Source organism: Brachycentrus maculatus, unplaced genomic scaffold (genome assembly GCF_059751285.1).
Source record: "Brachycentrus maculatus isolate JH-2025_06_01 unplaced genomic scaffold, ASM5975128v1 h1tg000139l, whole genome shotgun sequence".
In the NCBI taxonomy this organism is placed as follows: Eukaryota; Metazoa; Arthropoda; class Insecta; order Trichoptera; family Brachycentridae; genus Brachycentrus; species Brachycentrus maculatus.
Window position 1 is genome coordinate 473,440 of NW_028280892.1, and position 14,329 is coordinate 487,768.

General features: G+C 33.0%; 2 protein-coding genes across 2 annotated transcripts; one reads left to right on the forward strand and one right to left on the reverse strand.

Moving 5' to 3' along the window:
- Window positions 1-5,900: 5,900 nt before the first annotated feature.
- On the reverse strand, window positions 5,901-6,560 carry Polr2I (RNA polymerase II subunit RpII15). Its single transcript, XM_088260577.1, has one exon. It carries the CDS (start codon window positions 6,425-6,427, stop codon window positions 6,044-6,046), a length of 384 nt encoding a protein of 127 aa, XP_088116703.1. The 5' UTR covers window positions 6,428-6,560; the 3' UTR covers window positions 5,901-6,043.
- A 2,173-nt stretch (window positions 6,561-8,733) lies between these two features.
- Window positions 8,734-13,577, forward strand: RpS23 (ribosomal protein S23). Its single transcript, XM_088260571.1, has 5 exons — window positions 8,734-8,778; window positions 9,126-9,285; window positions 12,451-12,649; window positions 13,279-13,373; window positions 13,460-13,577. Exons 1-4 carry the CDS (start codon window positions 8,775-8,777, stop codon window positions 13,345-13,347), a joined length of 432 nt encoding a protein of 143 aa, XP_088116697.1. The 5' UTR covers window positions 8,734-8,774; the 3' UTR covers window positions 13,348-13,373; window positions 13,460-13,577.
- Window positions 13,578-14,329: the final 752 nt, after the last annotated feature.

The following is a 14,329-nucleotide window of genomic DNA, read 5'->3' on the forward strand; positions in this document are numbered from 1 at the left end:
GAAATACTTTGTATAAAAAAAATATATGTGTAGTGTTATCCGAAGGAGTATCAGGTTTAACATACTCAACATATAATGATTTTTATACTACTACTACTACTACTACCATCACGCCGTTTCCCCGCAGGGGTAGGCAGAGAGGGTGGAACGCCACACTCTTCTGTCCTGACATACACTCCTCGCCTCCTTCACATCCATACATCTAGTCATACATGCCCTCCAATTACGCAGACTTTTGACACCGCCAGATTTTAGGTTCTGATTGATCTGATCGTGCCAAGTCTTTTTCGGTCGTCCACGTCCTGTTTTCCCTCTCACATTCGCCACATATATATTTATAAATATATATATATATATATATATATATATATATATATATATATATATATATATATATATATATATATATATATATATATATATATATATATATATATATATATATATATATATATATATATATATATATATATATATATATATATATATATATATATATATATATATATATATATATATATATATATATATATATATATATATATATATATATATATATATATATATATATATATATATAAATATATGTAGTCATTCTTAGTCATTCTCTCACTATCCATTCGCTCCACATGTCCATACCACCGCAAAGAGCTCTTCCTAATCTTTTCAATTATTCCTCGTTCATGATTTTTTAGATTCTTTGTATCTTTGAAAATCCGAAATAGATATTATTCCATTCATCATTTTAAGTTCCAAAAATTCACACATTTATTTCTTATTCATATTTCAGTAAAAATGGTACAAATTATTCTGTGTTTTTTTTATTATTTATTTGCTAATGAAATAAACCCTGTTTTAAGTCTAGAATAATAATAATAATAATAATTAAATCTTTCTTTCTATATCAATTAATAAACCTGACTTGTAATAAATGTGTAGACGTAAGTAGTGATTTCAACTTTATGATGTACCTAATAAATATGAATACGAATCGAGCTTTCGCTTAATCTTGCTATAGAACAATCAAATGTCTCATCTTCCAAATAACTTATGAACTTCCAAAAAGAAATTAGAAACTTTTGGTTGTGATTTTATACAAATGCTTTGTAAATTTAGAACACTGTATCCATTCAATTGTTAGAAATTTAGAAAATGGTTATATTGTTAATTGTTTTTATGCTTAAGCTGTTACTGTTAAATTTTTAATAAATATTACTTATTAGAGAACTTTGTGGTGTTAACTTATCTCAATTATTTCAAAACAACTTATTCAAAAATTGCTGGCGTTATGCAGATAGGTAATAGGTTAGTCCAGTTGTAATATAGTATTATGATTACTACAGTTATTATGATTACTAGATGAGCAATAGTAATTTGATTGTTAACCTTTCCCTCCTAGTAATATGTATTAACTAAACTCGACATTAAAAATGAAAATATTAATATAAAATATATAAATACGGGCTCAGATTTTTCGTCTCTCTCTGGTCTCAATCCTGCGGATTGGTCTGCAGCAACAGATGACATCTCTTTCGCCATTCTCGTCTATTCGGAAGCCCTCTTCAGCTCCTCATACGTCGATTTTTTGTATTCCTCCATAATATACACTTGGGTTTGTTTTTATGTGATAGATACGTTCCACGGGGAGTCGCATAAAAAAAGACTTGAAGTACATACAAAACTGGGGGATAGGTTCCATTTTTTTTAAAAACCGCATAACTTCAAATCAAAATGATAGAATGTACCAAAATTTGCATAAAAAAAGACTTGAACTACATAGGGATAGGTTCCATTACATTTTAAAATAACATAACTTCAAAATCGCATGAAAAAGATCCGCATAAAAACAGACCCAAGTGTACTTACGTATTACATAAAAGTATTTTAATATAAAGTTATTCATTTGCAGCAACGGAAATAAATAATTTGTGTAAAAATCAGGGATAAAATTACTAACACAAACGTTTCCCAGTGTGTGCATGCGTGCCGTGCTTTGCATACACGCGCACGTTGTTGCGTGTTTAACAGAGCACAGGTTGTCATGCTTTGAAACCGAAATACTAATGTAAAATCTATATTAATAAAAATGTAAATGTTGATTTGTTCAAAATTTTAAATCTCCTCAAAGTAAAAGTTATTCACAGATTGCTTTGAAATTCTATCACAATATTGCATTCGAATACACGCGTGTTTATCTATGCTCTTTTTTCTCTTTTCCATTTCACCAGACTGAGCCACAGCGATGCTTGGCCTGGTATGGTCATAAATAAAATAAACATTCATAATAATAGATTCATATTGTGTTCTTAATTTGAATATCTTTAGTTTAATATAGACTGGTTCCTTTCTGCATAACGTCTGCCAGATAAAATTTTATATCAGTTGTAAAAATAATTGTTTTGACTGCAAAATTAAATACAAAATAAGTCAAATGAAAAAAAGAAAGTATGTAATTATTTTTAAAAAATAGTGTCAAATTCAAAATTGATAATGTTAAAGTGACATGAATTTTGACACATTAACTGCCAAAAGCTGACTAGTTGGCTTTTCGCTGCCAACCGTAAACGACCAAACACGGCTAAGTTGGTTTTCCTAACGTTTACGTTGAATTGAATGACTATTGAATTTATTCAATCAAGAATATAATATGTGACTACAATAGATCCAATTTTACATTGTTGAATGGAGTTGGTTAATTAAAGTTTTAAAAATTACATCAATAAAAAAAAGCATTGAAAAATATAGTCTGTGTTTTTTATTGATTTAAAATTAGGTTTATTTTGCAATTGAAACAATTTTATAGTATCCATTTTTGTATTTGTAAGATCATATTTTTATTGGAACCAATTGGTTGCAACAGAAGCACATTTTATGAATTTATATAAAAATGTGGTATTTCCTTACTTTATCACACTAAAGTACAGTAAAAAAAAAATTATATATTCCCAGTAAATTACAAATGTTTTATTTTCCGATTGTATGACAAATAGAAATGCAATGGCAATCAATGTTAGTGAAAATTATATGCTTTGCAGAACAAAGATGTGTAGTATTTTAATGTAATGAAGCGCAATGGCTGTGATAAGTTAATAAACATCGTATGCAAAAAGTGTGTTTTATTTTCTGTCTAATGACCCTAATTTTATTAGATATATATCGTCATCTGTGGTCTCAATCTTGTAGATTGGTTTGCAGCCACAAATGATACCTCCTTCACCATTCCGGTCCATTATGCGCCACCCTCTTCAGCTCCTCATACGTTGAACAGCCCATATCCTCGTACAAGTCGCAAAGATATTCGCAGTGTTGGTATCCTTTGGTGTTTGTTCCCGCTATTATTAGGTGCAGGAAACCCTCCTGTCGCAACATGTGACCGATTCATTTATCGCATTAGGATAGTCGCGAGTAGGTGCCTTCTTTCTTCAATTATTCATAGTACCTCGTCGTTCGATATATGGTCCACATCTTGATAGGATATCCCTAGCATTCTTCTAAAGGTCCACATCTCGAAAGCATTCAGCCTATTCTTATATCTTTCAGAAAAGTTCCCAAATAAATATACCCAATTACTTATTTGTACACACAGCATTACCACTCGCTCTCTTTGGCGATGCCCACATACAAACTTTGTCAAGAAACTGTAATCTCTTCATAGCCTGGTAGCCATGGTATCTATGTGTAAAAATAAAATAATTTCTCTATTGGCTGAAATTTAATAAGTTGTGCATAATCAACTCTCCATAATATCACCAGATCGGCATATATAGCAAGTTCAATAAAAAAGCAACAGATATTAGCGAGACACTCATATCTGTGGTCACTCATACGAAGTTAACAATTGAAAAAAGTAAATTTGCATAAATAATTACGAAACAATGATAAATGCTTACATAATGTATAGTACCTATGTATAGTATGTTCACATATCGCTCACTCCTTTCAAGAACGTCATAAATCAAAATACTTGATTTTTCAGGAGGACGTTTTTAAAGTTAAAAAATATAATACAATGTCTTAAAAATAAATATCAAGCCACTTACTGAACTTTTTACTGTGCAACAGATCTTTTTAGTTAAAATCTGAAGGTTTTTTCTCCATTTGAAAAATATTTAGTATATTCAAAAAAATTATTAAACAATACCTTTTCTTCAATACTTTCTGCCCTGAAGCGGGTAAATATTAAGTTAAAAATATGCCGCTTTTGCTGGGATATAGTACGTTTTCTGGGCATTCCGAAAACATACACAACTGAAAATTGACGATTTTTGATTTATGACGTTCTTGAAAGGAGTGAGCGATATAGCATCAGACGTGTACATCTATTTATCTTATTATATAGTGTATAACGTCGGTCTCTTTTGCTCCACTCCCGTGGCATCAGAATGTGAAGCTCTCTTTCTCTTTCCTATGTTATATCTTTCTTTTTACCTATATAATGAAATGTGCCTAATATACGCAACGCGTCATTGAAATTCCACTCTTTATTCTCGTCCAATTATTGATTATAAAATCGCAGCCTAAGAAGTTTCACCTCCGCTTTTGTCTGCGTTTTTGTTCATATTCGTTTTTGTTCTATTCAAAAGAAGTTTGTCCACCTCCGTAGTGTAATGGTCAGCACGCTCGGCTACCTTTCTGGAGGATCCGGGTTCGATTCCCAGGGGGGGTAAAATAAATATGATTTTTTCACTGTAATATTTATTCAATATTACCCTGGACTGGTACCTGAAGCGGAGGGCTGATCACCTTTCCTTCATGTGTAAACGATCAAGATAACACTGCGTTTATATGACGCAGTGCCCTATGCACCATTGGGGTGTGGATAAGGGTTTTATTATTATTATTAAGAAGTTTCACTCCAAAAATAATATATTTTTTGCAACAAAATAGTGCTTATTAAATTATTACTATGGGTCCTTTCTTGAAAAGTGCTCAATCTTAACAAAATTTCATAAAACAAGTTGAATTGAGGCTAAAAATACAATTACTTCATTATTATTTTGAAGTAGGTTTAATGCCATTATTTATGAAAATAAAAATGGACCTCTTTAATCCGAATGCCAAAAGTTTACCCTCTGTTCGGATTAGTGGAGCGCTAGGATTACAGTACAGAAAATCTGTAGGGTATTTTTTATCAAATAAAATAAATATGTAGTATAAAAAGCTTTGTCTCTCAAATTACATTAAAGCATCTTCTCTGGCACAGGAATATCTACTTGGTCTAAGACATGGGTGGCCAACCTTTTCAGCAGCCGTACCAAATTTTAGAAATGAGATTTCGTACCGGGCCGTAAAACAAAATTTATTTTATTATTCAAAGCAAATATAAAATACATTGTTGTTTAAGAAAATATAACAAAAATGAGAATGAAATATATTTATTAGATTAGAGTTAGGCAATACGAAAAATAATAATAAAAAATAAACATAATAAAATTCATTTTAGTGAGACATCTGATTTTGTTTGTCAGAACTAAGTGCATCAATGTTGATAACGATAGATCTTTTTGCTTCACGCTTTCAATTTTCCAAATGCTCATCAGTAATTTGTTGGTAATGTGATAAGTCGGTTATAGCAGCTTGTATTCTTATCAATGTGTATTTAAAAGTCGATCACAAAATGTTGCGGTTGTTTTAACACGAATATACCATACAAGAAATTATCATAATAGTGAGTTACTTCCATATACAAGATATGAAACGAAATACGTACGATAGAATGTTCTTTTGGAGGTTTTATGTACACTTATAGAAAAATTTATGATTTGCTCCGCGGGCCACAAGAAGACACCCGGCGGGTCGCATACGGCACGCGGGCCGCGGGTTGGCCACCCTTGGTCTAAGAGGTCCTGCTGTAGTTTGGAGCTGTTATGAGATTAAAAATGGATATAAAAACTCAGGAGAATAATATAAAATATTTATTTCCAATATCAAATCGAGAATTACTTAAAAGTTAGATGAAACACTATAGTATTTTTTTTTTTTTACACATCAGTGATTGTTTGAAAATTATATGAGTAACAAGTACGATATCGGAGGGAAAAATCTATTCAGTCCATCTATGTTTACAACTTGTGCATACATAATAAAGCCTCATCTCTTCTTCTGCTCTCCTCGTCTGCCCCTGGAAGAACACGGCTTCTCTGTTGTTGCATTTGGGACATTGGTGCTCTTTCGTCCTAGGCAAAGTGGGATCGCTCACCACGTCAGGATTGATATGAGTCAATTCATCTACTTCGTGCATAATTTTGTTCACGTACACACAGTTAGAGTCAGCCAGCTGTTTGTAGTCGCAATTCCGGCATGCGTAGAGAAGAACCTTGTTGTTTTTATCTTCTTTCGGATATAACATGTTATTACATTCTTGACAAAATCTTATACCGACATAACCTGGCCCGCCGTCTTTCCTTGCTTCGCCCGTTTTAATCATGTTACTCCTATAGAGAATATGAATAAATATTTGTGTATATAATGTTACCGGTGAATTCTAGCTGAATTCAGCAAGATGTTCCAGCAAACTCCTTATGAAGTTAAATATAAACAAAAGCAAACTGCATGACAGTTGGGCTCACAGACTAACTATTTTATATAAAGACCGCCAACTACCTCGATTTTTTATGGCTGGAAGTGATATTCGCCAGCGGCCGGAAGTGACGTAAACGGCTAGAAGTACTAAGCTCCCGGCTGGGCGTGACTTCGCCGCGGCTGAATGTCAAATCCACCCGCCGAAATATTTATCATTCATTTTTCAGGTTAAATGGTATTTATATTGAAATTTGTTGTAAAACATATTTTCAAAATTATAATATTAATATTACAAAGAAGATATTTCACTATCTAAATTTATTTATTTCAGTGTAAACAAAAATAGAAAGGTCACGGCTAAAACGCGACATTTATAAAAAGAGTTCAGGCGATTAAAAATGGTTACTCAACTCAGCCTTACAATGGTAAATGGTAATGGTAATGGTGGTTTTGAAATTATTATCTCAAACTATGTATAAATATAAGGCTTTTCAACAAAAACAAAAACGATAGAATTTTCAAATTACTATATTATATTTAAAATTCTAGAAAATACAATATTTTAAAAGGGCGGAAGGAGTGCCCACCACTTTCTGAAGTTATGTTTCTTAACGGGGGTGCCAGCGCCCCTTTGTGGGCGTTTTGGAAGTCTGGCTAGGCGTTTTTAAATTTTTTGCATTTGGGGGGTGCTGCAGAAGTTCAAGGGAGCGTTGTGTTAAGTAAAAAAAACTACACTTTCATACGCAAAATTTAACTTTAACTTTGGCATAATACTCAATATTATGAAGTTCTTCATAGACGGATTTCTATTTTTCTATCGATAATTGTCTATAACCATAGTCTGTCCATATTTATTTGAAATATTTGAACAACTTGTTGGTATCTCGTATTTTTCGTTCCCGTTTTGGTGTTTTTGTTAGTGTATTAGTGTGTCTCGTCATTTTCTGGTCGTTTTTTGAACAATCTGACGTTTACGAGTCGACCCCCCCTGGTTGGGCTTCTTCGGCGATCTATTAAATTGCGTTATTGCCATATGTATTAATGAATTACTTAGATGATAAGTAAAAAATGGTATCTACCTATTTAAAAATTGAAATAAATATCATTAATATTATCCTACATATTTAGAAAATTATTGTTAGCTCCGTTTTCAACGAAGTCACTATTTTTTTTAAACATCGATTGTCCTCGGAGTTCTGGTAAATGGTTCTATCAATACATAAAAAATCCTTATATGAACAAATAGGTAGAATCCTTTTAAATCCAAAGGATGATTATGTTTACTCGAATTGGTATCGGAAGCCTAAAGTTAATTACTTCGTTCAAACGTTTATTTGAAATCATAATCACCTTCAGTAAATTTTAACTAAAAAACAATAACCAATATAAGAAATAGTACTTTTAATTAAAAAAAGATGACACTTAAAAAGACAATATAAACAATAAATATAATTTTATATGATTCATTTTTGCCAACTAACTACCACAAGAAATCTACAGAGATATGGGTAATCGTTAGTTCATCGGCAATGGTTTCTACACTTTATGCTTCCACGTCTCCCTAAAAAAAATCTTTTTGCACCTCTCTTCCTATTTTTAGTAGTAATTGATAGATATACTAATGTGGATACGATTTAAATAACAAGGTTTTGCATGTTTTAGCAATATTAAACCAAATATTTACATGTATATGTATACATTTGAACATTTATTTTTGTATAAAATTACTAAACAATCTAACGCATCAAAATTGAATGTGAAAAATGTTGCTGTTTATTGGCACGTTTTTTACGCCAGGTCATCTGTGTCTTGTAATATGTTTCCTACTCCTAGATGAATGATTGTGGAATGCATAATTGATCACGTTATCTTCGATGGATTCAATGAGGTGCACTATGTACAAAGCACAGCAAGAGTAAAAAAGTAAAAGTTTAAAATATGAATGGTTTAAAAAGTAATGAAAGTTCATGATAGAAAATATTTGTTATCGTGCAACAAAAATCAAAATAATTTTATGCCACCTTCTATTACAAACGAAATTATCTCCAAATTTTTAGATTTCATAATGTTTCTTATGAAAATTCATAGGTAGGCTACCGATGTTAATTTACAAGTAGCCATATAAAATTGATTGCCATACGAATAAAAAAAAAGTAAACGCAACCATTCCTATTTGTCGCGCATGTCCCATTCAGTTTATTTCTGACAAGCCTCTTTCACTTCCGTCAAGGACTGTGTCGTACGCGCTCAAGATGGGTGAGGCGACTTTTTAAGTTTATATGTTAAATTAAGTGATTCGGATAAACTTTGCATTTATTTATGTAAGTTTGTTGCTAAAGCTAAGCAGTGAGCGTAAAGATTTTATTTTAAATCCGTAAAATTCGCCAAAATACTCTGTAGTAATCGGTCGGCGTCGTAACCGCCATAGTGCCGACATGATTTTCGCGTGGTGCCTAATCGTAATCTCATTCATCCATACTCGTTCACTTTACTATTCGCTTTAATTGTAGTTTTGAACGGTGTATTTCGACTCGATTATACGTGTTGACGAAATATTTTTGGTTTTCGGCGGTTTCTCTAAGAGTTTTTTATCTTCTGTGCAGGCAAGCCCCGTGGACTCCGTACCGCCCGCAAGCACGCAGATCACCGTCGTCAGCAGCGATGGGCCGACAAAGAATACAAAAAGGCCCATTTGGGAACTCGTTGGAAGGCCAACCCCTTCGGAGGAGCATCTCACGCCAAGGGTATCGTCCTGGAGAAGGTGTAAGTACGTTTCCCATTTTCCATCATTTTCTAGAAGTAGTTTGCTCTACCGCCCCTGTTAGCGTCCACCAGGATTATTTGTAAAATTTACTCTAACCTATAATATATTATAAATTTGTTGTTGGTGTTGAAGTTCAAAATTCCAGACAGCACATGTTCCATCCATCAGTTATTTCATGCAAGTATTCAGCAAATATACAGTTCTTTTTAAAATAATAGCACGTTTATAGTATACTCCGGCGTGTGTGAATGAGTTCATGACATGTGGTGCTCTAACTGTTATTTACGTAAAACTAACTGTATTATAAAAACATCCGAGCTTAATTGCTCGGAAAGTTGAGGTTATGCTTTATAAATCTAGTACACATCTTTCTATAACTGCTAACCATAAATTAATAAAAAATATAATTTAACCTATTTCCATGTGCAACTGTGACAATTATTTTAGTGTTAAAATAATTGCACATGTTTTAACATAAATGCATCCATTTTGACTGCAGTGTTTATTTATTGGTTTGGCTGTAATCAATTCACATAGATTAAAAACTACTTTTGGATTTTTTTTCTAACCATATTACCACCACTAACCTAACTGTTTAGTTTTCCCTTTTTTAATAATTTATATGTGGCTTATTATTTTTTTAAATGTGCAACTTAGAAGCAGATGTGACTTAGTACTTGCATGGTTAATTATTTACTAATGATTTAATCATAAAATTAGATTTTTTTTCAAAAGAACTAAAAATAGATTTAATTATTAATTTCTATAAAGTTTAATAAAATTGATTATTTTTCTTTAAGGGGATGATACTTTTAAAAGTTCATTCTTTTATAAATTTTACGTAAATATTTACGGCTTATAAAATTTTCAAAAAAATAAGATTTTATTCTTCTGGTCCATGTCCACACCCAAGTGGTGCAAAGGACACCACATTGGAATGATACAAATCAATTTTGTCACTGATTGTATGAAGACATGGTGATCAGTCTTTGGGTTTTGAATACAACTACAATGAAATTTAGGTGTATGGTAATCTTTTTCTTTTGTGCATTTTTTAATTGATGTTATAAACATATTAAATATAAGCAAAGAATTTATGATGGAAGAAAAATATATGAAAATACTGTTCTGATATCGCTCACTCTTTCAACAACGTCATGTATCAAAAATTGTAAATTTTCAGTTGTACATGTTTTCGGAATGCCCAGAAACTTGATTTTTCAGGAGATTGTTTTTTAGGGTTTAAGAATGTAATAAAATGCATTTAAAATAAATATCAAGCCACTTACTGAACTTTTTACCATGCCACAGATTTTTTTAACCTGAAGGTTTTTTCTCCATTTGAAAAATATAAGTTATATTTTAAAAAAAAAATTAAACAATACCTTTTCTTCAAAATGCAAAAACAACACTTTCTGCCCTGTAGCGGGTAAATATTAAGTTAAAAATATGCCGCTTTTGCTGGGATATAGTACATTTTCTGGGCATTCCGAATACATGCACAACTGAATATTTTCAATTTCTGATATATGACGTTGAAAGGAGTGAGCGAAATCTATGTGCGGCAAATGTGGTTGGATCCATCCATCTCCAGCTGAGGAAGATTCCGCATGATCAAGTACCTCGGATACTGAACAGTGGACAGGTCAAGAGTGGGAATAATTGCCATGTAAAAAGAGATGCATGAATTTGATAGAGGTGAAGAATGTATGCAAATACTAAGTGTGCATAATATTCAGTGTTGGTTAGTTACAATTGCAGTTAAAATTTAACTGCTGTAAATTATAGTTGTCGGTAATAATTTTTTTGTGGTTAACGCATTGTTTGCGGGAAACGCCTAAAAGTGTCTTACATACTGTTGGTAGAGAGCGGAAGACGCTTATAAGTGTTCTATTGGTAGAGTGTGAGACCCCAAAAAACATTATAAAAATCGGAATCAGGTTTGGTTATTTAGATACGATGCTAATTAGCATACTAATTAGGGTCGGGGTTGATGAAAACAAACGCAAACAATGTGTTAATAAACAAAGATATGTTTTTTTGTGAACAATACTGCCGTAATTTACCCTTGTCATTAAATAATGTGGTTTTGAGGAAAACGGACAACCAAATGTTACTGTTACTCGGACTCTTGTGGTTTTCAGCCTTTCAAATAGCTTTTAATCATCTCGCAGACGTAATCCTAAGGGTCTTTTACCTACCAAGCTCCTCTGGCATACATTTGTGTGCCTCCGTACAAGAAGCCGTCGGAAGTTGCCGGAATGGCACACTGAGGCCCGTGGTATTACCCCTGTGAATGTTGTACACTGTTACACAATCACAGGATAATACTGCGAGTTTCGGTGTCGCCCTCTACCTCGCCCCCCCGCAGATGGTTGTCAATACAATATGCTAATGCTGTCTCCGCAGATGGAATGTATTATGTTCATTCAGACGTTGCTGTTCCAATTTCCTCGCCTGTTGTCTTGCAAATCGTGTTGTCCATGTACATGTGTGTAGATAGCTGATGTTTAATTATTTGTGTTTTATTTTACATAATTTAAAAGGTGGTAAAGTAATACAGTAATTTTTATCTTTTATACTTGTATGCATTATTTTTCCTAAAGATTCATTTTGAATATTATGTTATAATCAGATATATTTAGTAAAACTCTCCTCATATAAAATGAGATTTAAATGGTTCTAGATCTTCCACTAATAATAGTCAACTAATCTTTTTGATGTAAGATTCTCAATCCGAGTATTGCGTATAAATATTAAACAATGAATGTGTGCTATGACAAAACTAATACAGTTGAACTTTTAACTAACTTCCATTTAGTGCAGTTTCCCAGTTGACCACAGAGTTTTATTCTTTGGGTGTGTATTTTGCCCTCTAAATCAATTTCTGTTTCCTGTTTCTTTTTCCTGAGATTCATTTCCCATTATAGGGATTTAGGATTTCATCTTACGTGTGTTGAATTGTTTCCATTATTTTCTTTATAATGGTTTTTAACGTTTTTTTATTGTGGTTTACTTACTGACTGTAATTTATATGTAAGTTCCACTGATCTAGCTCCCTTAGAAGAATGAAATTACTGTATTTTCACCCTATTTATTATATTCATTTTGAGGTTTTGTGTTGTGTGAGATGTTCATATTAAATGGGTGATTCTTCCTTGCAGTGGTGTTGAAGCCAAGCAGCCTAACTCCGCCATCCGCAAGTGCGTGAGGGTCCAGCTGATCAAGAACGGCAAGAAGATCACCGCCTTCGTTCCCCGGGACGGTTGCCTCAACCACATTGAAGAGAACGACGAAGTTCTAGTGGCAGGCTTCGGTAGGAAGGGTCACGCCGTAGGAGACATTCCCGGAGTCAGATTCAAGGTAAACACCAGACAGGACTATTCAATGAGAGAGAATCTATAGCTAATCATCTACAGTGGAACCTCTCATAATGAACGAAAAAATTGAATAAGTTGCTCCCTTAGGGAGTTTGCGCACTACACGGAATTTTATCGTCCGTCACGTCAGTTAGCGTTTTAAAACGGCTTGTACTTTTGTCCATCTTTCTTCGGATCGGTGCGTGAACACGTTGCGCGCAAATTAGACCACGCTAAACTGTTGTCGCTTTCATTTTTCAAAACCGGACTGCCGGATGGCAAAATTCCGGGTAGTGTACAAACGCCCTTAGCAAGGGACATTTCGCATGAGTTACAAAGAAAGGGCAAGTCCCTTTTTCACATTTACTTGTGAGCCGGGTCTTCCGTACTAGTCAAAACACAAATCTTTCGCTTAAGGAGTAAGATTCCTTAAGGAATTACGCTTGTGAGAGGTTCTACTGTATTTAGGTTTGTAAATTAGGCCAGACAAATGATGCTACATTTATTTGTATTTGCTACTCTTGAGGTAAAATGATGATAAAACCAGACTGAGTCTGCCATTCACTGCAAATTTTCTGATTGTTTATTATATCGCGTTTACTCCGTAGACTAATGATGTTGTCTCTTTCTCAGGTGGTTAAGGTGGCCAACGTGTCTCTTCTCGCCCTATACAAAGAGAAGAAGGAGAGGCCGAGGTCATAGGCTGTGCTGTGTCTTCTAATTTTAAGGTATATTAATGTAAATGATACATATACCATTTTCTTATCCTGTTTATTACTTTTACAAATGTTGTAATGCTGGTTATTGTTTGCAGGTTAATTCCTCGGCAGAGAGAATGGTGTCAGCCGCACCGCACTCTACAGGGCTGTATTTATACGCGTTGACCATCTTATCGTGTGAATGATTCAATAAAATTGTTCATCTCCACCAAATTATTTTGTTTTCATTTACTCTGAAATATCCCAAAATAAACTTTTATTTAAACAATATCTCTCGATATAACAACAAAGTGAAGACCACAACTCTACCAGAACTTTCAGTGATTCTATTTTATTTCGCAGTTGGATTTTCCATGTTCAATTTTAGTTCCAGATTTAGTTTTAGGTAACACCCAAGACATTTTTCTGAAAATATTTTTTTAACAATGTGCGATATGTACATTGTCAATTAAATTGGTAAAATATTTTAACTTATTCCCAGATGGCCCAGGCCTATTTCACAGAATATATATATAATTTAATTCACATTCCTACCACATACATAGTTTAATTTTTAATATGCTCAATGCTTAACATTTTCATAAAATGTCCAAAATATTTCTTGTGTTTTGAGGTTTGATCTCATAAAATAGAAAGGCAAACCTTTAATTTATTTTCGATATAATTTTATGGCAAATAATTATTTTCACATACATCGAAAATGGGTAGCCGAAGTGCAATTGGAAGAATTAAAAAATTCTTGTTAGTCTGAGTGTGGGGTTGTCCCCACATAATAGTAATTTGTGAATTATGAAATAAGTATACTGTCAGCCACAGGTGTCAGACAAGGTATCAATTTGTTAAATCATGACATTTTTACTGTAATGCAAGCCTAGATGGAGTTGACATAAATTGGTATATGTAAGTACAGTGGAACCTCTCATAACGAGTGATTCACATAACGATCAAAACAAAATGTGAAAAAG